Raw genomic sequence first — 22,482 nt, forward strand, 5'->3', positions numbered from 1 at the left:
AAAGCTAAATGGAGGCTCCCACTGCCTATTGTGGATATAAAAAATAACCAAGAAAATATTAATCTTTTAAAAATAAAATAATGAACTCCAGATGGTGACAGGTTCTGTGTGATCCACTACAACATGGAGGACCTCTGTACACAAAGGCAGAGCAGTCTCCTTAGCAACCAATCAGATTTCAGCTTTCTTTTTTCAAGTGCATCAATGGAATATAAAAGCTGTGTTCTGATTGGCTGCACTGACTTTCTACATGATGAGACCCGCACAGTCAGTGTCAGGACACAGAACGCCCAGTATGTAAATAGCGGGTCACGGCTTAAGACGTCATAAAGGAAGGTGGGGCTCAGGAGATGCCTCCCGGCCAATAGGAGGAGTCGCAGAAGCTCAGCGGGCTGACAGGAGATCCTTCTTCCAGTATGGAATTGCTGTGTGAGGAAGCGGCCAGATGGTGGCGCACACGTTCAGGAAACGTTCATCCTCTTGTTACTCCGCGCGGTGCGTGACGTAGGTGCACATACATGTCCTGCACATACATGTGCACCGTGAGCAGGTGTCCTCCGGCAGCCTTCTCTTCGTACACGGAGAGCCCTCACGTGCGCCCTCCTTCTGCCGCCATCTTCCTCCTCCCTCCCTGAGACACCCCGGCCGTCCCTCCCTCCCTGAGAGAGCCGGGCCGAGCATTTGATGTTCCGTCAGGAAGGCAGCGGCGGTGTGCTGGGCTTACCGACTGACCGGAGCATGTCCCGCTACACAGACTGGTTGTATGGAGGCGTGGACCCCAGCCTGGCCGGTAACGGGGGGCCGGAGTGTGCCGCCTTCCTGCCCCCTGACCAGAGGCTGCTGGAGAGCCTGGTGCTGCTGCTGGTGTCCGTGCTGGAGATCGGGCTGTCGCTGAGGAAGATCGTGCGGGGCGACCTGCCCGCAGTCAGCGCTCGGCCGGACAGCCTGGGCAAGAACGTCCTGCTGGGGGCGCTGTGCCTCACCTTCGGGGTAGAGGTTGGCTTCAAATTTGCCACCAGGACTGTCATTTACCTGTTGAACCCCTGTCATGTGGTCACCATGCTACAGGTAGGTATCTCCTTCTACCATAGCATCCATGCAGCGTAATGGCACTACAACTCCTAGCATGCAGCGGCTGTCTTCTTCATCTGACACGACTCTTGGGTGTGGCACAAGAAGCGGTTTATTAGCATCAGGTGCACGGGTGACAACCTAGGAGGATGGTGGTAGTAGTGGAGGGATAGAGAGCCCCCCCCCCATCTGCCTTTGCCAGTTTGAAGCGCCACTCAAATCTAATATTGTCTCGATCGGTGGAGCGCCTGTACGTAAACTGCAGTTGCCGTGTCCACTTGTTGATCGTGACGGGTACACTAAGGGCGCGTTCACACGTGGCAGATTCTGATGCTGACTGAAAATCGCTTGCATTCATCTGAATGGGGCTGTTTTGGCTTCAGGCGTGTGGATTTCTGCAAACCCTGTTCTATAAAGGGCAGGATGTTCCATTCCACAAAATGCAGGACGCACGCGACTGGTATTTGTGTTTTGCGGACTGCAAAAACGGATACGGTTGTGTATATGAGCCCTAAGGGTGACGCTACGCTGTGACTTTGAGCTACGGATTGATCTCAGCTAGTGTTGAGCCAACTTGTGTTTTCAAGTTCAGCGTACAAGGTTTGGGTTATAGAACGGAGTTCTTGGGTAACCCGAACCTTGTACGCCGACCTTCGCTCATCCCTAATCTTAACTATTAAACTGCAGCTGTGGTCCAGATGAATGCAATCTTGGAAACGGCAGCTGTCATTCAATACCTAAAATCAGTCGCACTACAAAACGTTAGTGTAGCCCAGGCCCAAACACGAGTTTTTAAATGGACCGCACTTCGATGGCGTTTCTATTCAGTTTGTTTTTCTTGAACTATTCATTACGAATAAATGAAAATAATCGGAGCTGAATGGGGCGAGCTGCAATGCTCTCTGTACAGACGGGTGGTCCATGCGGAAAATCACATAGATTTATCAGAACTGGTGTAAAGGAAACCTTGCTTAGTTGTCCATAGCAACCAATCAGATTACACCTTTCATTTTCCAAAGGAGCTGTGAAAAATAAAAGATGGAATCTGATTGGTTGCTATGGACAACTAAGGCTACTTTCACACTGGCGTTTTGGCTTTCCGTTTGAGATCCGTTCAGGGCTCTCACAAGCGGTCCAAAACGCATCAGTTTTGCCCAAATGCATTCTCAATAGAAAAGGATCTGCTCAGAAGGCATCAGTCTCCCTCTGTTCCGTCTCCATTCCGCTCTGGAGGCTGCTTGCAGCGTTTTGCTGTCCGCTTGACGAAACTGAGCCAAACGGATCCGTCATGACCCACAATGCAAATCAATGGGGACAGATCCGTTTTCAATGGCACAATAGAAAACTGATCCATCCCCCATTGACTTTCAATGGTGTTCAAGACGGATCCGTCATGGCTCTAGAAGACATAATACAACCGGATCCGTTCATCATGGAGGCATGCGGTTGTATTATTGTAACGGAAGCGTTTTTGCAGATCCTTGACTGATCCTCAAAAAGCGCTGGTGTGAAAGTAGCCTAAGCCAGTACACGTACGTGGTTACTGCGTGGACCCCTCAGGAAGCCACAATGGGAGCCTGCTCATGGTTTAGCTCCGTTCAGAGGAGCTAGAACGGGGACCGCACCATTCAAGATGAAAACCCACGGCAGACACCGCACCCATCTTGTCAACATACCCTGCCAATTGTTTGTGTGGATTTTTAGTGTAGATCTCACCCTTTTGTAATGCAAAGGGTGAGATGGACACAGATTTTCCCCCAAAGTCTGTAACACTCTCAGATTTGTGCATGGATTTGGTGTGGAAACCCAGCAAAATCCACACAGAAAACCTGCTTTGTGCATGTGCCTAAGGTGGGTCATGAAATCCAACAGGTCTGAGCTGTTTGACGGCTTGGCTGCCCTCATCCTGAGTAGAATACAAAATTAAGTCTACTTTCACACTGGCGTTTTGGATTTCCGTTTGAGATCTGTTCAGGGCTCTCACAAGCGGATGAGCGAATCATAGTTACATAGTTAATACGGTTGAAAAAAATACATAAATCCATCAAGATCCGAAGTTGATTCGCTCACAACTTCGTTTTAATGCTGTACGGAGTCAGGTCGCCATACAGCATTGTATGGGCTCCGTTGAGGGAAATTAGTTATCACTAACCGGAATCCGAAGTCTGCTTCAGTACTGGCGGGTACCTTGGTGCCGAAGCCGACTTCAGATCCCTGTTTTAAACTTGAAAAATCAAATCCTGAAGTCTAGCGAGACATTTGTGATAACTCATTTCCCTCGCCTGAGCCCATACATTTTAATGCTGTACGGAGACAGCATTCAAACAAAGATTTGAGAAAATTTACTTTGGATTTTGGAGCAGAAGGTCGATTCGCTCAACACTAGTGCCCATCTTTGGGACGCACTGCGGCTCCCCTTGTGGTGGTAAGTTGTAATCACGAAGATACAGGTCTTAGGCCACTTTCACGCAGTTGGTGTTTGGTCAGTGATTTCCATCAGTGATTTTGTGCCAAAATCAGGAGTTGAGCCTACAAAAAGATAAGGGTATGGGTCAGCAACCTCCGGCCCTCCAGCTGTGGTGAAACTACCACTCCCAGCATGCACACTCCCATGGAAGGGTAATAGAGCATGCTGGGAATTGATGTTTCACGACAGCTGGAGTGCCGGAGGTTGCCGAGCCCTGGTATAGGACTAGTTACAGAGAATTCCCGTCTCACCTCTGATCTACTGTAGTCACCGCATTATGTGAGACTGGAATTCACAGCATCATAAATCATTCTAATGTTGGGAGTTTACCTCATAGGAGCAGCGTTCACGCTCGCACACTGAAGGGGTCATTTATTAAGGGGACTTGTGAGTATTATTTTTATTTTATTTTTTACAAAAATAGTTACAAGTCCACTTTTTAACTAGCCGAGTGTCAATATTTTGTCAATGAATCAGACGCGAGCTGTCCGTGTTCCCCACAGACTGCACAGAGATCCATTGACTTGAGTGGTTTTCCATTTACTATGGGTTGGTGGAAAAACTCCGAGACATGCACTACAACATCCCCATTGAAGTCTACAGGTCCATAAAAACCACTGATGACTTTTCACTGACCATTGGGATTTCCGGAGCATCTCCTATCAGCCTAGCAGTGCACATGGAGTACAGATAACACATGGACCGTTCACAGATGAGCCCCTGACTGACTTGTCACGGACAGTCTTAAAGGCTATGTACACCTTTGGCGTCAATTTTAGTTTTATGACTGCATTTAAGTTATTTTTGGCTAAAAATCATATTTTCAATTGTCCTTTATTAAAAATATTGAGCTGTTCAGTCACAAAGGGTTAACTGTTTTTCTAACTGTGTGACTGGTACTTTCAGTTTGTGCCGGTCATCTAATTACCCTTATTTCTAAACTACTGAGAGGTCATAACTAGGGATGAGCAAATTTTATATTTTGAAATTCTTTTTCCTTTCGTGTTGTGGTAGTTACTGAATTGCGTTATGGATTTCGTTACCACGGACCATAACGCAATTCCATGACTGAATGCCTTTTAGAGGCGTTCCGTTATTCATTTCCTGATAATAGAAGTCTATGGCCTGCATAACGCATCTGTCCCGTTTCTGTTATGCATTCCGTCATGGAATCGCATTATGGTCCGTGGTAACAGAATCCATAATGCAATTCAGTACATACCGCAACACGAAAGGAAAAAGAATTTCAAAATATGAAATTCGCTCATCCCTAGTCATAAACACTTATTAGTATTGAGCTTTATTGAGTGTTTATAGTGTCAGAGTAGAGATAAGAAGTCCGTCTGCTCCTCAGATGATGGAAAGGACAAAAAATCCACAGGCAGCTAGTAGAGCATCTCGGCTCTGTACAGAAAAAAGGATTCCATATTGGTAATAAAGACCAATTGAAAAAAAGATTTTTAGCCCCAAATAAGTATAATGCAATAATGAGAATTTATTTTTATTTTTTGCACGGATGCATGCTCTATTTTGTCCGTGTTCACGGATCCATCACGCTCAATATAGTCTATGGGTCCGTGAAAACCACGGATGCCATCCGTGTTTCACGGATCATTAACAAGAGATTATTTAAAAATTATTTTTCAGCTGTTCAGTGTTAGTGAAACACCGATGCAACACGGACAGCAAAAAACAGACCCATGGACCCAACGCGATCTGTCACGGGAGAAAACACGGTTTGAACACGGTCCGTGTTACCACTGATCCAAAACGGACACGGACGTCTGCATGAGGCATTAGCGTGCAAGATGATCGCTAATGAGTGTTCATACGAATGCTCGTTATCAATCATCAGGCAGAAAATCTGCCCATGTAATACACCCTTTACACGGCATCCGGTGAATTTGGAGTATGTATGAAACCTCCTACATGAAGCGCTGGAATGCTGAGCTTATGGACACGAAGGATGAACACAAAGCATTGTGCGAACTACAGTGAATGGGTCACGCTGCCCCTTCAGCTGGATGTGGAGGTCCTAGGGGTCAGTGCTCCTCTAAGGACATATTCTTGAAAGAAAAGATTAAGGTATCCCACCAGATTTTTGCATCAGATAGAACTTTATTTCGAACACAATTTTTTTTTTATTCATTCATTTATTTATTTTTCTTTAGGGCTGAAGCATGGGAAAAGTTTTTCATATATTATATATTTTATATATTTTTTTTTTAACCCTTTTCATGTTTAAAGGGATTCTCCAGGCTTTACATATTGATGATCCAAGTGAATAGGAGCTGAGCTGCAGTAATCTGATACGGCCACTAAACTTTGAAGGGAGCTCTGCACAATGCTGATTCTGGTGCCAGCGGCTGCAGGGAACATAAGATCGTGGAGTTGGCGGGTGCCAGTCCTGCACTGAATGGATATTAATGACCCATTGTGAGGATGGGTCATCAATATATGCAGAGCCTGGAAAACCCCCTTAAAGAGCGTTTAAAGTACCTCAAAGGCGGTCCTTCATGCTGAAGAACTCTCCTACACAGCCCCACTCCTCTGCCCTGAGTGACAGCTGTAACATCCAACCAGTAGACCCCAACAGCTGCCATTCAGATAGGAGGTGCTGTGTAGCAGATCCGCATGTGGGGCTGCTCTTGGGTCAGCAATGCATGCCAGAATACATGGTCTTTTGCCACAATGCTCCTGCTAATGAAAGTATGTATAAAGGTATTTTTCAAGGGATTATCTAGAATCAGGAAAACATGGTTGCTTTCCTCCAGAAACAGCAGTATACCTGTCTTGTGTTGTCTGATATTGCAGCTCAGATCCATTCAAGTGAATAAGGCTGAGCTGCAATACCACTCACAACCTATGGAAAAGTGGGGCACTGTTTTTAGAGGAAAGCAACCATTTTTTTTCATCATGGCCAGTCCCTTTATCCAGCTGTCGATGGACCCTACCTAGTTCTGTCATCTGTTTGGCAGGGTCAGTACTGCTGATGGTCTCCCTTTTATTTTTATTTTTTTGTGCAGTCAGTGGTTCATCTGCGCAGGGTGCACTGTGAATGCTGCCTGTGCCTGAAATGACCAATAACAAAGCTCCGTACAGCAAGGAAATTTGCTGTTGGTTGGTTTGGGCTAGGGATCGACCGATTATCGGAGTTAGGCCTCTTGCACACGACCGTATGGCTTTTTCAGTATTTTGCTGTCCGCAAAAAATACGGATGATGTCCGTGTGCATTCCTTTTTTTGCGGAACAGAACAGCTGGCCCCTGATTGAACAGTACTATCCTTGTCCGTTATGTGGACAATAATAGGACATGTTCTATCTTTGAACTGAAATACGCCAACGGAAGGCATACGGGGAGTACCTTCCATTTTTTGCGGATCCGTTGAAATGAATGGTTCAGTATACGGAAAGCAAAAAATGGAACGTAAACGGGGGGGAAAAAAAGTTTGTGTGCAAGAGGCCTTACCGATATTATCGGACGATATTCATGATTTTCAAAGTTATCGGCATCTAACCTTGCCGATAATGCGTCCAGCTCACTAACACAGAACATGGGCGTGCTGCTGTCAGTGCGTTCATGTTCTCTCAGCAGCACAGGGGAGAAGGAGTCACACTCTCCCTCTGTGCCACGTTGCCAATGAGGAGGGACGGGTGCACTGCGCCACCAATAAGAGGACCTTTAATGAGTCCAAACATAATAAACTAAGTAGCAGAACAAGTAGGGGTTAATGCAGGGATGTCCCTGCACTTAATATTATATCTGGGCGTTGCGCCGTTGTGGCCCCCGTTACATTCTCCCATGCTGTATGCTAATCACTAGCATCGGAACACCAGGGGGGAGACGTCAGCTTCTCTCGCTGGACGTTCCTTCTCCCTGGCTGTAGCGCCATCCAATCACTGCGCAGAGCGTCACAGCCAGGGAGAAAAAAAACTAAAACTCACCTTCTCCCTGGCTGTGATTGGACCACGCTACAGCCAGGGAGAAGGAACGCCCAGGGAGAGAAGCTGAAGTCTCCTCCCTGGTGTTCCGATGCTAGTGATTAGCATACAGCGTGGGAGAATGTAACGTGACCTGAGGGGTTAACTGCTGCCGCTGATTGCAGCTTCCTGTGAGAGGTAGGGTGCCGGCTGTGTGATTCTGCCGCTGACACACCCGCCTCCTGTATTAAACGTTAATTATCATTGGTGGCACAGTCTGCCCTCCCCAGTATTAAAATCATTGGTGGCGCAGTGCGCCCCCCCCCGGCATTAAAATCATTGGTGGCAGTGGCCACAGGGTCCTCTCCCCTCCTCTTCATTGGTGGTGCAGTGGCAGCTTCTGATTGGAGCCCCAGCAGTGTAATCCTGGGGCTCCGATCGGTTACCATGGCAGCCAGGACGCTACTGAAGCCCTGGCTACCATGGTAATCTCCCTGCTGCTGTGTGTACTAGGCACAGGGCAGCAGGGAGAGTGTGAGATCCTATTCACCCTAAGGCCTCATGCGCACGGCTGTGTTCCGCGGCCGAGAGCGGTCCGTGGTAACCCGGCCGGGATTCCTTCTGACAGCAGGAGAGCATGGCGTCATTGGTTGCTATGACGCCGTGCGCTTCATGCCGCCGCTGCTGTACAGTGATACACTCGTATGATCTATACATCACTGTACAGGCGGCATAAAGCGCACAGTGTCATAGCAACCAATGACGCCGTGCACTCCTGCTGTCAGAAGGAATCCCGGCCGGGTTACCACGGACCGCTCTCGGCCGCGGAACACGGCCGTGTGCATGAGGCCTCATAGAAACATAGAAACATAGAATGTGTCGGCAGATAAGAACCATTTGGCCCATCTAGTCTGCCCAATATACTGAATACTATGGATAGCCCCCGGCCCTATCTTATATGAAGGATGGCCTTATGCCTATCCCATGCATGCTTAAACCCCTTCACTGTATTTGCAGCTACCACTTCTGCAGGAAGGCTATTCCATGCATCCACTACTCTCTCAGTAAAGTAATACTTCCTTAGATTACTTTTAAACCTTTGCCCCTCTAATTTAAAACTGTGTCCTCTTGTGGTAGTTTTTCTTCTTTTAAATATGCTCTCTTCCTTTACCGAGTTGATTCCCTTTATGTATTTAAAAGTTTCTATCATATCCCCTCTGTCTCTTCTTTCTTCTAAGCTATACATATTAAGGTCCTTTAACCTTTCCTGGTAAGTTTTATCCTGCAATCCATGTACTAGTTTAGTAGCTCTTCTCTGAACTCTCTCTAGAGTATCTATATCCTTCTGGAGATATGGCCTCCAGTACTGCGCACAATACTCCAAGTGAGGTCTCACCAGTGTTCTGTACAGCGGCATAAGCACTTCACTCTTTCTACTGCTTATACCTCTCCCTATACATCCAAGCATAATAGAGATCTATCAGGGTAAATAGGACAAGGGATTAAAAGATCCCAGGTTCTAGCCCCTAAGGAGCTGTATAGGAGTTGAGTTCTGGAGTGGACCACTACAGCCGAGCCCAGACATCCAGTTTGATGTGCAATACAAGGTGACAGTGCAGTCATGTAGCGCAGTGTGATGTGGGTGGTGAGTAGTGAATGCACAGCAGGATATTATAGCCAAGTGATAAAGTACAGGGAAGATCCACCATATTGGACTGGACTTGATCACTTGGCTATAATTGCCTGCTGTTTTTTAGATTAATAATGGTTTCCTGCATAAATACCCACCTCTTAGGCCTGTTCTGCTCTGTTAGATGAACAGAACAACGAAAATGACGGGAGTGCTGGATCGGGCATGTAAGGCTGGGTTCACATCACATTTTTGTCATGTGTATAACTTACACAAAAAAAAGTATATGTTAACGGATGCCTCAAAAAGATGCCATACTGTGGTATCCATCACCATAGAGTTCCATTGTACAAAACACGCTTTTTTTTTTTTTTTTTGCAGGACTCTGCAGGATGGAAAAGTGTAGTGTACCGCATTTTTCTATCCTGCAAAAGACCGTATATGTGTTTTGTACAATGGAACTCTACGGTGATGGATGCCACAGTATGGCATCTGTCTGAGGCATCCATTAACTTAGTTTTTTTGTGTGCATTAAACGTATGACAAAAACGTCATGTGAACCCACTGTAACTGAAAGCAACAGAGCTGAACAGACTCCACTGACTGTGACGGGATCCGTTCAGCTTCCGTTCCGGAGCCTGTCTTTTTACTAGACAAAAAAGTCCTGCATACAAGGCTTTTTTGTCCGGAATCTGCAACAGAGACTCCAAACGCAACACCAATGCAGATATTAACAAGTGCTGGCCACGTATTACGTATCTGAATTAGGGCTCATTCAGACGGCCGTATGCTGTCCGCAAACATACTGAATGCTATCCGTTTTTTTGCGGATCCGCAAAAAAACGGATCTGCAAAAAAACGGATAGCATTCAGTATTTTTGCGGACCCATAGACTTCAATGGGGCCATGTCCTGATTTTCACGGACAAGTATAGGACATGTTTCATTTTTTTTGCGGATCCGCAAAAAAACGGATAGCATTCAGTATTTTTGCGGACAGCATACGGCCGTCTGAATGAGCCCTAACTGCAACTTTCATCTCCTTGGCTAAAAATACTCTTCAAAGATGGTAAGAGGAATATTTTTACTCTTCCGGAAAAAATGTAGTGCTACCTCTGTGCACCCGTGTGCAGGTAGCCTAAGGCCGAGTTCACACTTCAGTTATTTGGTCAATTATTTCCATCAGTTTAGGCCTCATGCACACGACCGTAGTTCTGGTTCACATCCGAGCCGCAGTCTTTGCGGCTCGTATGCAGACTCATTCACTTCAATGGGGCCGCAGAAGATGCGGACAGCACTCCATGTGCATGAGGCCTTATTGTGAGCAAAAACCCGTAGTGAAGCCTCCACAGAGATCAGGTGTAATGGAGAGAGCTGCATCTGTTCTGTGTTTTTTACCTGCACCTGGTTTTGGCTCACAATGATAGAAATCAGTTTTTTCACGGGCATGAAGTAAAACTGAAGAATAAGGGCTCGTGCACACAAACTTATTTTTTGTCTGCATCCAATTGGCCGGGTGCGGACCCGTTCACTTCAATGGGGCCGCAAAAGATGCGGACAGCACTCCTAACAGCTCATTGCATCCACATGCCTTCTGTCAGTCAAACAGCCCCATTCACTCCTATGGAAAGCCGCACAATATAGAACATGCTGCAATTTTTCCCAAACGCAAAGATGATACATGAAAAACTATCTATTGTAATGAATGGGTCGGGCTTCAGTCTGGATGCTCAGACAGAAATCTCTCGTGTGAAGGAGTCATCTGGGCTAAAGATATTGATGACATATTTATAGCCAGGACAATCCCTTTCATTGGAGTATCCGGACTATTAGGTCGGGTTCAAACATTACTGAAAATCCAGGGGAAAAAAATCCACTGTGGTTCTTAGCGTGTTTCTGCAACAAAAACACACACAAAAAAACCCAGTCAATTTCACCCTCTCCATCGCAATCCGCTGTATAAATTGACATGGTGTCACGTCCTCTTTAAATAGGTTTTCATGTGATTCTGAAAACAGAGACCGCTTCCTCTATTATACACATGAACTGTCTTTACACCCATAGCTTGTTAAAAAAAACGTTAAATTCATACATTTTTACAACTTTTTTTTTTTTGTTTGTTTTTTGGGGGAGGGGGGGACCCATTTTTTAGGCTTTCTCATTCCCCTATAGAGAAATCTATGGAAAACATCTATGAAAATGGCATACTCGCAGCATGCAGAGCTTCAAAAAATGCAATGTTTATAGCGCTTTTCCTAATTTCCTGTTTACTTACAGCTAGCATTTGCTGCAATGTTTTTTCATGTGCAGATAATTTTTTAACACTTTAGTGACAAGCTGTTTTTGGGCCTTCGTAATCAATTATTTTCATTTTTTTTTATCATTGCACTTTTTTTTTTTTTTTTTTTTGCAGCTTTAGGGCTTGTTTTTTTGCAGGACAAGTTGAAGAAAAAAAAAATAATGTTTTTGCACAAGAGCCATAATGTTTATAGCTACATAGGGACTTGATTTTTATGGGACAACTTGTAGTTTTCATTGGTACCATTTTATGGATACATTATAACACTTTTTTTTTTATCTGTTTATTCAGTTTTTTATGGTCAGTACACAAAAATAGCAATTCTGGCTTTTTTTTTATGGTGTTCACCGTGCGGGATAAATTACATGGTAATTGTGTAGTGCATGTCGTTATAGAGGCGGGGATACCAAATATGTGGAGGGGATATTATCTTTGACATTTTTTCCACTGAAATGCATTTTAACAATGGAAAAAGATGCGTTTTGGTTACTTGTATTTAATCTTTTTTTAACTCTCTTATTTTAACTGTTTTAGTCCCATATAGGGACTTTAACAGGCAATCTTCTGATCGCTTCTATAACTGCTCATGCAGTACAGTGTATTATACAGTCGTGGGATACTGAAAGGCACAGTATATCCTGAGACACAGCAGGCAGACCAGACAAGGATAAGGCATCATAAGAATATTATATGATGATTCTTTTTGTTTACCCACATTTTGACTTTTGCACTGCTAGAGTATATCCTCATTGTGCTCGAACACTGCTCTAGTCATGTGGGAGGGCACAGGACTTGTGATTGGTGGGTTGATGGATAACCTGTTACTGGAATGCCCCTGTAAGACCCTCCTACACAGAGTATTGTGAGCTGAAGCCATCAATATAACATCTGATCTGTTTGTCCTCACTGAAGATGAGCTCCCACCAGAGGTGTCGGGCAGCAGCTTCTTCCTCTCCCGTCATTGACATCTGGACGCTCGTTTGTAGGAGGGATTCAGCAGAGATGGCTGTCCCTGAAGGTTTGACCAGCAGCTATTATAGGTCTATGTGGGCACTTTCACTTTCTCATATGCTGATTTCAGCCTGTAGCTGTCGGACACTGTCATGCAAGTCTGGTTTCTGGGGATAATACTGCCTGGCAATCTCAATCTTTTCAATGAGCTTGTCATAAGCTACAGCTTTAAAATTACAGAAAGAATAACGGGGGCCATACTCATTAGATGACCTGATTTCACCAGGGCCAGTTTGCCACTTGCCTCTCCACCAATGACAGGTGTTTGGGGGAAGGAGGAAATGGTCACATTGTATTTCAACATGCCCGATCCTTTTCTTCTGACAGGAGATAAGCTGACCCCAGGGATGTCTGGCAATGGCCCTCTCCTCTCTTCCTATTGAAAACACGTGTATGGTTCAGCTGAGCATGCATGTGGATTGGGGAGGGTGGAGGTTTGTGGATATAGCAGCGTGTTCAACCTACAGCTATCTAAGGTGAATGATCTGGTCTGTTTGGTCCCAGCCAGAGGTCATCTTTCATTGCTGATCCCCGATCACATTATTCTTCATATACTCATTCTACTTATGGGTTCTTTGGACATACATTGAATATCTCCTTTTATGATCAACCTGCAAAGGCTATAAACAGTAATGATGGAGGAACAATGGACGTCACAGGCATTGACAGCTAAAGGATTAAGTGTTCTTGTGTGATACTCAATGAGTCGCCTTGCTGACCCTCTCTGGCTGTGTACCACATAGTCCTCTTTTATTCTTCTTTGTAAGAAGGCGCAGTGTAATGACGGGCAGCACCTTCTCTGGTTGGTAGCTGAACGACCCATTGTTGATTCAGTTCTCTATTGTCAGCTTGCCAGGGTATTGGTTTGTTTGAGTTTGCAGGAATCTACTGTTGTCGTGATTGTCTAAAAACGGGCGTCTAGGGGCAGAGAATAGTATGACAAGGATCTTGTGTATTTGAAGGCATGTAAAATTAAAGTAAAGTAGTTTTCATTTTAACCCCATAGAAAACCACGGATTAAGGCATCATGCTGTCCTAAAAGTTGTGTTAAAGGGGTTTCCCAGGGGAGATAAAATTGCGTTGCTCACTGATTCTCCATCGCTGCCTTCTGCCCTCCGCTTCCTGGTCCTTCCTAGACATTCAGGGAATGGTTTGGAATAGCAGTTTCGGGAGGTGAAATGAGCAAAAAGCAGCAATTTTGGCATTTATTATAATTCTTTTTTTTACTATATTTGCCTTACAGAATAAATTATGTGATAATTTTGTTTCCTAGGTTATTATAGACACAGTGATACCAATTGTGTGTGTGTCTTTTTTATTAATTTTTTTAAACTAAATAAAGGCATTTGTTAACTAAGGCGATTTTTGTATTCACTTGAACACTTGTATCCCGTTTAAACAACCTATCCACAGGATAAGTGTCTGATTGGTCATAAGATCGGGGATGTGCCTCCCCCACCCCCTTTTGAATGGAGAAGCAGTCGTGTGTATCTGCTGCTCCATTCAGATGGGACTCTGGGAGATAGCAGATTACATGCGCTCGGCTATCTCCAGCAACCCCATAGGCCACTTTCAAACGAGCGAGTTCCATGCATCGGACTTGCAGCGTGCGTATGCAGCAGCTCCCATGCTGACTTTCCAGCGATGACAGGGTCGCATAGCATTATATTGATTTATGATGCTATGTAACCCTTACAGTTCTGGAATGTATTGGATAACACTGGCAGCATTATGTCAGTGTTATACAATACATTCCAGGCCTCCAAGGGTTACATAGCATCATAAATCAATATAATGCTATGTGACCCTGTCAGTGCTGGGAGGTCAGGATGGGAGCTGCCCCGTACTTAGGATGACACTGTGACAACATTTTGGTGCAAGTGGTGGTTTTACGCTGCCCTCGCCACCTGAAAAGAGGGAAGAGGTGAGGTAGCCAGCAGCCCCGCCACATTTATCTTCCTTTATGCCAGTTTTCTGCCAAAACTGAACATAGAAATTTACGATGCTGGTCCCTCATCGTAAATTAGGAGCGTTCTCCGGCAGCACAGGAGATATTATAAACCGGCGTAAACTGCTGGTCTGTGACAAATTCCCCGCCTCTGTATTGTGCGATGTTTAGTATCTACGGTACCTATAGTATTCTGCCATTGTCCGGATTGTGCTCCGCATTTACCTTCCTTCAGTATTGTGAGTGCTTTACCTGTTTACCTGTCCGTTCTTAGTGAAGGGCTGTCATGGCACACAATGGTCTGCGGTTTGGCTGATGTATACATTTGTAGATACCACAGACACGCTTAGCTAGTAGTATGTATATTTTCTGTCGGATACACTTTTCTACCAAACTTTTCTGTGTGCTGTTTTCATATCTCCCATTAAGCTGTATGGGGCAGCAATGTATGCGCTTGGCCAGTGCTCCATACCATACCTCATTACTGCGGCAGGATGGCACCATTTTAGCAATTAGGGGGGAGTCCCTTCAGTTGGACATTCACTACTACTAGGACTGCTGTAGGCAGGAGTCGTGACCAGGAGGACTGTTTTAGCTATGCCCATACCTCTGGTAACAAGGAAGTGTAATTCCTTCGTTCTTTGATAAAGATAATAAAATTATTAGCTGTACCAGACAATTAAAGGGGTCCTTCAGGAATTATTTCGAATCCACCAGCAACCTGTCCTAGAATTTGAGTAGGACTGGTTACCTCCACCTGCAGAGCTGCCTAGGAGGGTGAGGGGCCCTCACTACACACAACGCTGTGGCACTTGCATATACTGCATATTGGTGAGCGCTCCTGTCAGGCTGCTCAGCCATGATGCCATATCGTAGGCAGGGTTGCATCATTACCATATATTGTAGAACAGTGTAGTGAGGCCCCCTCACCTACCCTAGTCAGCTCTGCAAGTAGAGGCAATGAGTCCTGCTCAGATTCTAGGGCAGGTTGCTGGTGGCCATTTTTAAATTATCCCTTGAGAACCTTTTTAAGGTAAATGGCATATGGTGGGAATTGGGGATCGACCGATTATCGGTTTTGCCGATATCGTCCGATATTCAGGATTTTCAAAGTTAACTGTATCGGCATCTATTTTGCCAATAACTAATCTGGAACAAGGATCGAGCTGCTGTCGGCGCTCTCCGTGTTCCCTCAGCAGCACAGGGAAGAAGGAAGCAGTGTTTCCCTCCCCCCTGTGCCACTGCCATCAATGATGTTGACTCACTCACTCATTCTCCAGGTCGCTGTGATCTGCGGTAGTTAACCTCTCAGGTGCTGCACCTGAGAGGTTAACTGCCGTGGATCGCAGCTACCGCTCATAGAGGTCTGGTGCGGCTATATGATTCTGCAAACGCCAACAAACACCAAAACATTAAGTATAAATGAAAAAGAAAGATTTACAAAAAAAAAAGCTAAACATTAACAATGAACATGTTCATTTTTAGCAGATTTGTGTAGGTATTTTTTTTTTCAAAAATGAAAACGCGCAGAATATCGGTATAAATTATTGGCTATCAGCCTGAAAGTTCACAGATTATGCGTATCGGCTCTAAAAAATCTATATCGGTCGATCCCTTGTGGGAATGATACTAATGGGGCACATTTACTAAGCCACTTTCAACTATATCAGGCGTAAAATAGTTGCAAGTCCCCTTTTCTAACCGGCTGTGTGACAGGTAACTTACCTAATGCTGTCAACAGGTTTTATTTCCTTTAACGCCCTCAGACTTGGGCTACTTTCACACTGGCGTTTTAGCTTTCCATTTGTGAGATCCGTCATGGGCTCTTAGAAGCGGTCCAAAACAGATCAATTTTGCCCTAATGCATTCTGAATGACAAAGGATCCGCTCAGAATGCATCAGTTTGCCTCCGATCAGTCTCCATTCCGCTCTGGAAGCGGACACCAAAACGCTGCCTGACGAAGCGGAGCCTGACACACAATGTAAGTCAATGGGGCAGGGATCAGTTTTCTCTGGCACAATAGAAAACGGATCAGTCTCCCATTGACTTTCAATCGTCTTGGCTATGTTACAGATAATACAAACTGATCTGTTCATGACGGATGCAGATGGTTGTATTATTGTAACATATCCCTTTTTGCAGATCCACGACGGATCCGCCCAAAAGACGAGTGTGGAAGTAGCCTTAGCTTTAAAATGACTTCAGACGGAATATTGTGGGTGCAATGTTTGGGGTTCAGCTCTCGTTTGAACTTGGAGAGCAGGACGAGAAGTTTTATTTCCTGGTTCTATGAGTAAGAAGCGAGGGGACGCTGCAAGGTGTATCAGGAAGAAAGATTGCAGCATGTTACTGTAATTTCTCCCCTGGACTGCCTCCAGTGACCCCATGAGGGCATGTTCTCACCCCTCTATCAGGCAGGATATACCCTCTGGCTGTCACATAGTTGGGAGAGGGCCATGTTTTTTTTCGTCTGCATTCCTTTTCAGTCGTGGCTGAATGGACATCCCACAGGCTGGGATATGACATTTCAGACAGTGACCTCTTTAGTAAACTATTGCTGTCTTGTACAATGCTTTGGCGGTGGTTTAGGGGCTGTATGTGTGGGGCCAGACACTGAAGACACTTTATTGTGCTTTTGCAAAGTCTCTTTTAAATTTAAAAGCTTAATCCAGCACTTAACAAATGGTCAAAAAAAAGTAAACCAGCTTCTGCTCGCTTCGTCGATGGTGCGGAGTTCTCCGCTACTTCCCACTTCCTGCTCTTGTTCTTGACATTGCAGGAAATGACTGGGAATGACGCTCAGCCAATCAGCTATGACCCACCTCGTTCCATTTCCTGCTGTTTTTGAAAACCGGAACAGTAAGCGGAGCACAGCAAGGACCCGGGCATAATCAGAAAAGTGAGCGTAATTTTTTTATTTTTTTTGTTTATTTTTTCCTGTTTGTTTTAGACCATTTGCAGACCATTGATGAGAATTCTTAATGGGCTAGAAAACCCCTTTTTAAATTTTTATTTACTACTTTTTCAGAAAAATATAACAAATTACTGCAAAGCTTCTCGGTAGAAAGTAATGGAGATGCTTAGCAATGTATGTATTGGAGTGAGCTGCTGGTTGTTTGTACGGTTGGAAATGAGAAGAGTATTAGCACTGGGAACTATTACTCCAATTAGAGGAGCTTGCATGCTCTTTTATTGTACGGTGGAGCTGAATCCCTTTGGGTCCAGTTGCTGCCTAACATATTGCAGACCTGTTTTGTAACCGCTCAGTTGTTACTGTATCTAGCAATTACATTGTGAGCTGTTGCTAGGCAACTGACTTGTTTATTTCATTAAAACGATTAGATATTTTAGATTGTGGTGTATTTCTGATTTTATTATAATAAATTCAGAAGTCCTTTGTGGTTATAGCACAGGAGGAGCATTATTGGTGCAGAATCGCCATTTCTCAGCCAGAAGGCCAGCTGGGATGATGCCGGCATATCCCAGGATACTTTACTGTGTAAATCTCTTTGGGGGGACTGCATACATCTGCTAGGTCCTCATAGAGAGAGCTGCTCTAAGCGCTCATGCACACAGTTGTACTTAAGGCTCCAACAACCTCTGGGTTGGCTGTGGTTCTGTACTGATAGTCTCGCCTTCATGTAATTCAGAATATTTGTAGTATCTTGTGTATTAAAGGCAATCTGTCACCATAGATATTCTGCCCTGTCTGATTACTTCTATGTCGCAGTTTTCTCAAGATCCTTGTTGAGCGGCTCCAGCGGGAACTGAGTGCTGGAGTCCACCAAATGTAATGTGTTTGCTCAGGAGTCCAAGTGTTCGTCTATTCCTGACTACCCTGTGGTCTCCCATTGGCAGCCTTTTCTCTATAAAAAGTATAGAAAGAAAGCGGTTTATCATCCGTTGTAGGATGGGGGCAGCTTATCCATCTATTTGTAACTGATGACTTCTGGATAGGTCATCAGCATCTGATCGGTGGGTGGGACTTCCGCTAATCAGCTCTGCTGAGTGAGGGAGCGTCTGCCAAGCGCAGGGACAGGGAGAAGTGCACACAGCCCAGGCACTGTTATCAGCTGCTGGGGAGGACCTGGCTTTAATCATTTACTTACAGTCCCTGGCTGTCAGTAATGTGAGCCTGCACGCTGCGTGCTCCGTCCTTCAACAGAAGGACGGACCATGCCTAGCAACCCTATTTTAAGCACAGGTAAAAGTAGGCAGTACAGGGAACAAAAATGTGGAATTAAGGGGTAATTGAATACACAGTGAAAAGTTTAAATAGGGCCACCAAGGTGATATTAATCACCACAATCCAATACTCCAAAAAAAAAAAATATGACAGTTATACTTTAATGATTTCCTCACATTTATCTCCGTTTAGGCCCAACATAATGAGATGATTGGTCTTTGTGGAAGCAAATAATTGGCCAGCTATTCAGCTTCCTACCTCCTCCGGAGTTCTGTGCATTTGTCTATTTCTGCCTGTTGAATAATTTGCCAGAACTAATTGCTGACAGATTGCGGTCCCAATGTAACGTTTCCCCAGAAGGACTGTTTATCAGTGTTTCTCTAACATAATGTGTGTGAGTCCATATCATTTCCTGGCTTTTCACATCCTTATCTGAAAGAGTCATTCTCAAGCTGGCAGGATTATTTCATACCTTGGGGACCAGGAACCAGAACATGCACTTTACGCTCCGTCTCTAGTATTGATAATGCGTGGCTGCCTGATGAAAAATTTGGTTAGTGACGACTGAAGATGTGGTTATGTTTGTCGTGCAATGTGTTAGTTGTTTACTTTGACTGCTGTTGTCTTTGCTTCTATTATATTTATAAATCTATCCTATCTATCTATCTATCTATCTATCGATCACAATAGTGCTGTGGTAATGCAGCGGTACCGCTACCACCGTCCACTCTTCCTCAAAATTCTCACAATTTTAGGGTACTTTTACACTTGCGGCAGAGGATTCCGGCAGGCAGTTCCGTCGCAATCCGCACGCAAACTGATGGCAATTGTCAGACGGCGCCGGATTTGGATCGGTCTGACAAATGTATTGAAATACCAGATCCATCTCTCTGGTGTCATCCGGAAAAACGGATCCGGTATTATTATATTTTTTTTTGCATTTTTAGCTGAATCCGTTTTGCCGGAACACTTAATACTGGATCCGGCACTAATACACTTCAATGTAAATTAATGCTGGCATTCCGCCAAGTGATCAGTATTTATGGCCAGAGAGAAAACTGCAGCATGCTGCGGTATTTTCTCCGTCCAAAAAACGTAAGAGGGACTGAACTGATGCATTCTGAACGGATTGCTCTCCATTCAGAATGCATTAAGATAAAACTGATATAATTTTTTTTCCCGGTATTGAGCTCCTGTGAGGCTAGTGGGAAAGTACCCTTAGGCATCATTCACGCATCATGCGGACGTGTGCTGTACGTGTTCTTCATGGACGGCACACGTTCCCATTCATTTTAATGTGAGTATTCACACATTCGTGTTTTAGCATGCTCAGTGGTTTCTGCAGGGAAGCACGCTTTATTTTGTCCGTGCTCACGAATCCATCACTCACATTAGTCTATGGGCCAGATTTATCATTACACTTACATCTTACTCCACTTTTACATATGTCCAAAGTCACTTTTGGCTAAGTCAGATTTATTAATGGTCCTTTAATACTGTGATAAATGTGGTTTGATGGTAGCAGTTTCTTTCAGTAAGCGGCTTTACAAAAGTCGCACATCTTTACAAAAAAGTCGCATGTTCTATTAAAAAGTCGCATAAGATAAGCATGATCCTCACTGGAGTAAAATTGTGCAATTTTTTTTCGACCTTTTTTAAATAGTAAATCTGTCTAGAGATTAATTTACATAAGAAAACATGCCCACTTTCAGAAAACTGGTGAGCATAGCGCAGAGCCAGTAAAAGTCGAAAATCTTTGCGCAGTTTTAGTAATTGCGAAAAAATTGGCGACTTTTTCACTCTATTATTTTGACTTGAGCTAATGATAAATCTGGCTCTGTGTCCATGAAAAACATGGACACGTCACGAATGCAATCCGTGTTTCACGGACCATTAGGAGGAGATGCTATGTAAATTTTCAGCTGTGCAGTGTCAGTGGATGAATCACTGACTGCCCTATCACGGATTTCATCACAGAAGCGTGAATGAGGCTTAAGTCTGCTCCGGCCGTTAGCACTATTCCTCTTACTCTCACTCCAATCAAGCTCTTAGTAACGTCACTATGATGACTACAATAGCCCAGTTTGACCAAATGATACTATAATATGGAAGGAAGTATAGTACAGACTGGCAGTTATCGATCGGGTGGGAATAATCTGAGCACATACTCCTACATAATAAGAGAGCGAGAGACTGCCAATTGGAGGATCAGGTACTGAGACTCGCTGCATTGAGTCCAATATATACACTGCTCAAAAAAATAAAGGGAACACAAAAATAACACATCCTAGATCTGAATTAATTAAATATTCTTCTGAAATACTTTCTTCTTTACATAGTTGAATGTGCTGACAACAAAATCACACAAAAATTTAAAATGGAAATCAAATTTTTCAACCCATGGAGGTCTGGATTTGGAGTCACACTCAAAATTAAAGTAGAAAAACACACTACAGGCTGATCCGACTTTGATGTAATGTCCTTAAAACAAGTCAAAATGAGGCTCAGTAGTGTGTGTGGCCTCCACTTTGCTGTATGACCTCCCTACAACGCCTGTGCATGCTCCTGATGAGGTGGCGGACGGTCTCCTGAGGGATCTCCTCCCAGACCTGGACTAAAGCATCTGCCAACTCCTGGACAGTCTGTGGTGCAACGTGACGTTGGTGGATAGAGCGAGACATGTCCCAGATGTGCTCATTTGGATTCAGGTCTGGGGAACGGGCGGGCCAGTCCATAGCATCAATGCCTTCGTCTTGCAGGAACTGCTGACACACTTCAGCCACATGAGGTCTAGCATTGTCTTGCATTAGGAGGAACCCAGGGCCAACCGCACCAGCATATGGTCTCACAAGGGGTCTGAGGATCTCATCTCGGTACCTAATGGCAGTCAGGCTACCTCTGGCGAGCACATGGAGGGCTGTGCGGCCCTCCAAAGAAAGGCCACCCCACACCATTACTGACCCAATGCCAAACCGGTCATGCTGGAGGATGTTGCAGGCAGCAGAACGTTCTCCACGGCGTCTCCAGACTCTGTCACGTCTGTCACATGTGCTCAGTGTGAACCTGCTTTCATCTGTGAAGAGCACAGGGCGCCAGTGGCGAATTTGCCAATCTTGGTGTTCTCTGGCAAATGCCAAACGTCCTGCACGGTGTTGGGCTGTAAGCACAACCCCCACCTGTGGACGTCGGGCCCTCATGGAGTCTGTTTCTGACCATTTGAGCAGACACATGCACATTTGTGGCCTGCTGGAGGTCATTTTGCAGGGCTCTGGCAGTGCTCCTCCTGTTACTCCTTGCACAAAGGCGGAGGTAGCGGTCCTGCTGCTGGGTTGTTGCCCTCCTACGGCCTCCTCCACGTCTCCTGATGTACTGGCCTGTCTCCTGGTAGCGCCTCCATGCTCTGGACACTACGCTGACAGACACAGCAAACCTTCTTGCCACTGCTCGCATTGATGTGCCATCCTGGATAAGCTGTACTACCTGAGCCATTTGTGTGGGTTGTAGACTCCGTCTCATGCTACCACTAGAGTGAAAGCACCGCCAGCATTCAAAAGTGACCAAAACATCAGCCAGGAAGCATAGGAACTGAGAAGTGGTCTGTGATCACCACCTGCAGAACCATTTCTTTATTGGGGGTGTCTTGCTAATTGCCTATAATTTCCACCTGTTGTCTATCCCATTTTCACAACAGCATGTGAAATTGATTGTCACTCAGTGTTGCTTCCTAAGTGGACAGTTTGATTTCACAGAAGTGTGATTGACTTGGCGTTACATTGTGTTGTTTAAGTGTTCCCTTTATTTTTTTGAGCAGTGTATATTCAATGGAACTCTATGGAGAGGGGGTCACTATTATAGCGCATGTATAGGTAGATAGCGTGGTAACATATTACATTGTGTGTATTCTATTTGTACAAACAGAGCAGAAAGGAAAAGCATGCCTAATACGTCA

The 22,482-nt window shown here is 44.8% G+C and overlaps 1 protein-coding gene across 1 annotated transcript in view; it reads left to right on the plus strand.

Annotated features, from left to right (window-relative positions):
• Nucleotides 1-267: 267 nt before the first annotated feature.
• Nucleotides 268-22,482, plus strand: part of TMEM164 (transmembrane protein 164) — a 67,458-nt gene continuing 45,243 nt past the window's right edge. Inside the window, exon 1 of the mRNA XM_040405786.1 lies at nt 268-1,068. Coding sequence (XP_040261720.1) covers nt 685-1,068 — 384 coding nt within the window. The 5' untranslated portion in view covers nt 268-684. The remainder of the gene's footprint in view (nt 1,069-22,482) is intronic.

Source organism: Bufo bufo, chromosome 8 (assembly GCF_905171765.1).
Source record: "Bufo bufo chromosome 8, aBufBuf1.1, whole genome shotgun sequence".
Lineage (NCBI taxonomy): Eukaryota > Metazoa > Chordata > Amphibia > Anura > Bufonidae > Bufo > Bufo bufo.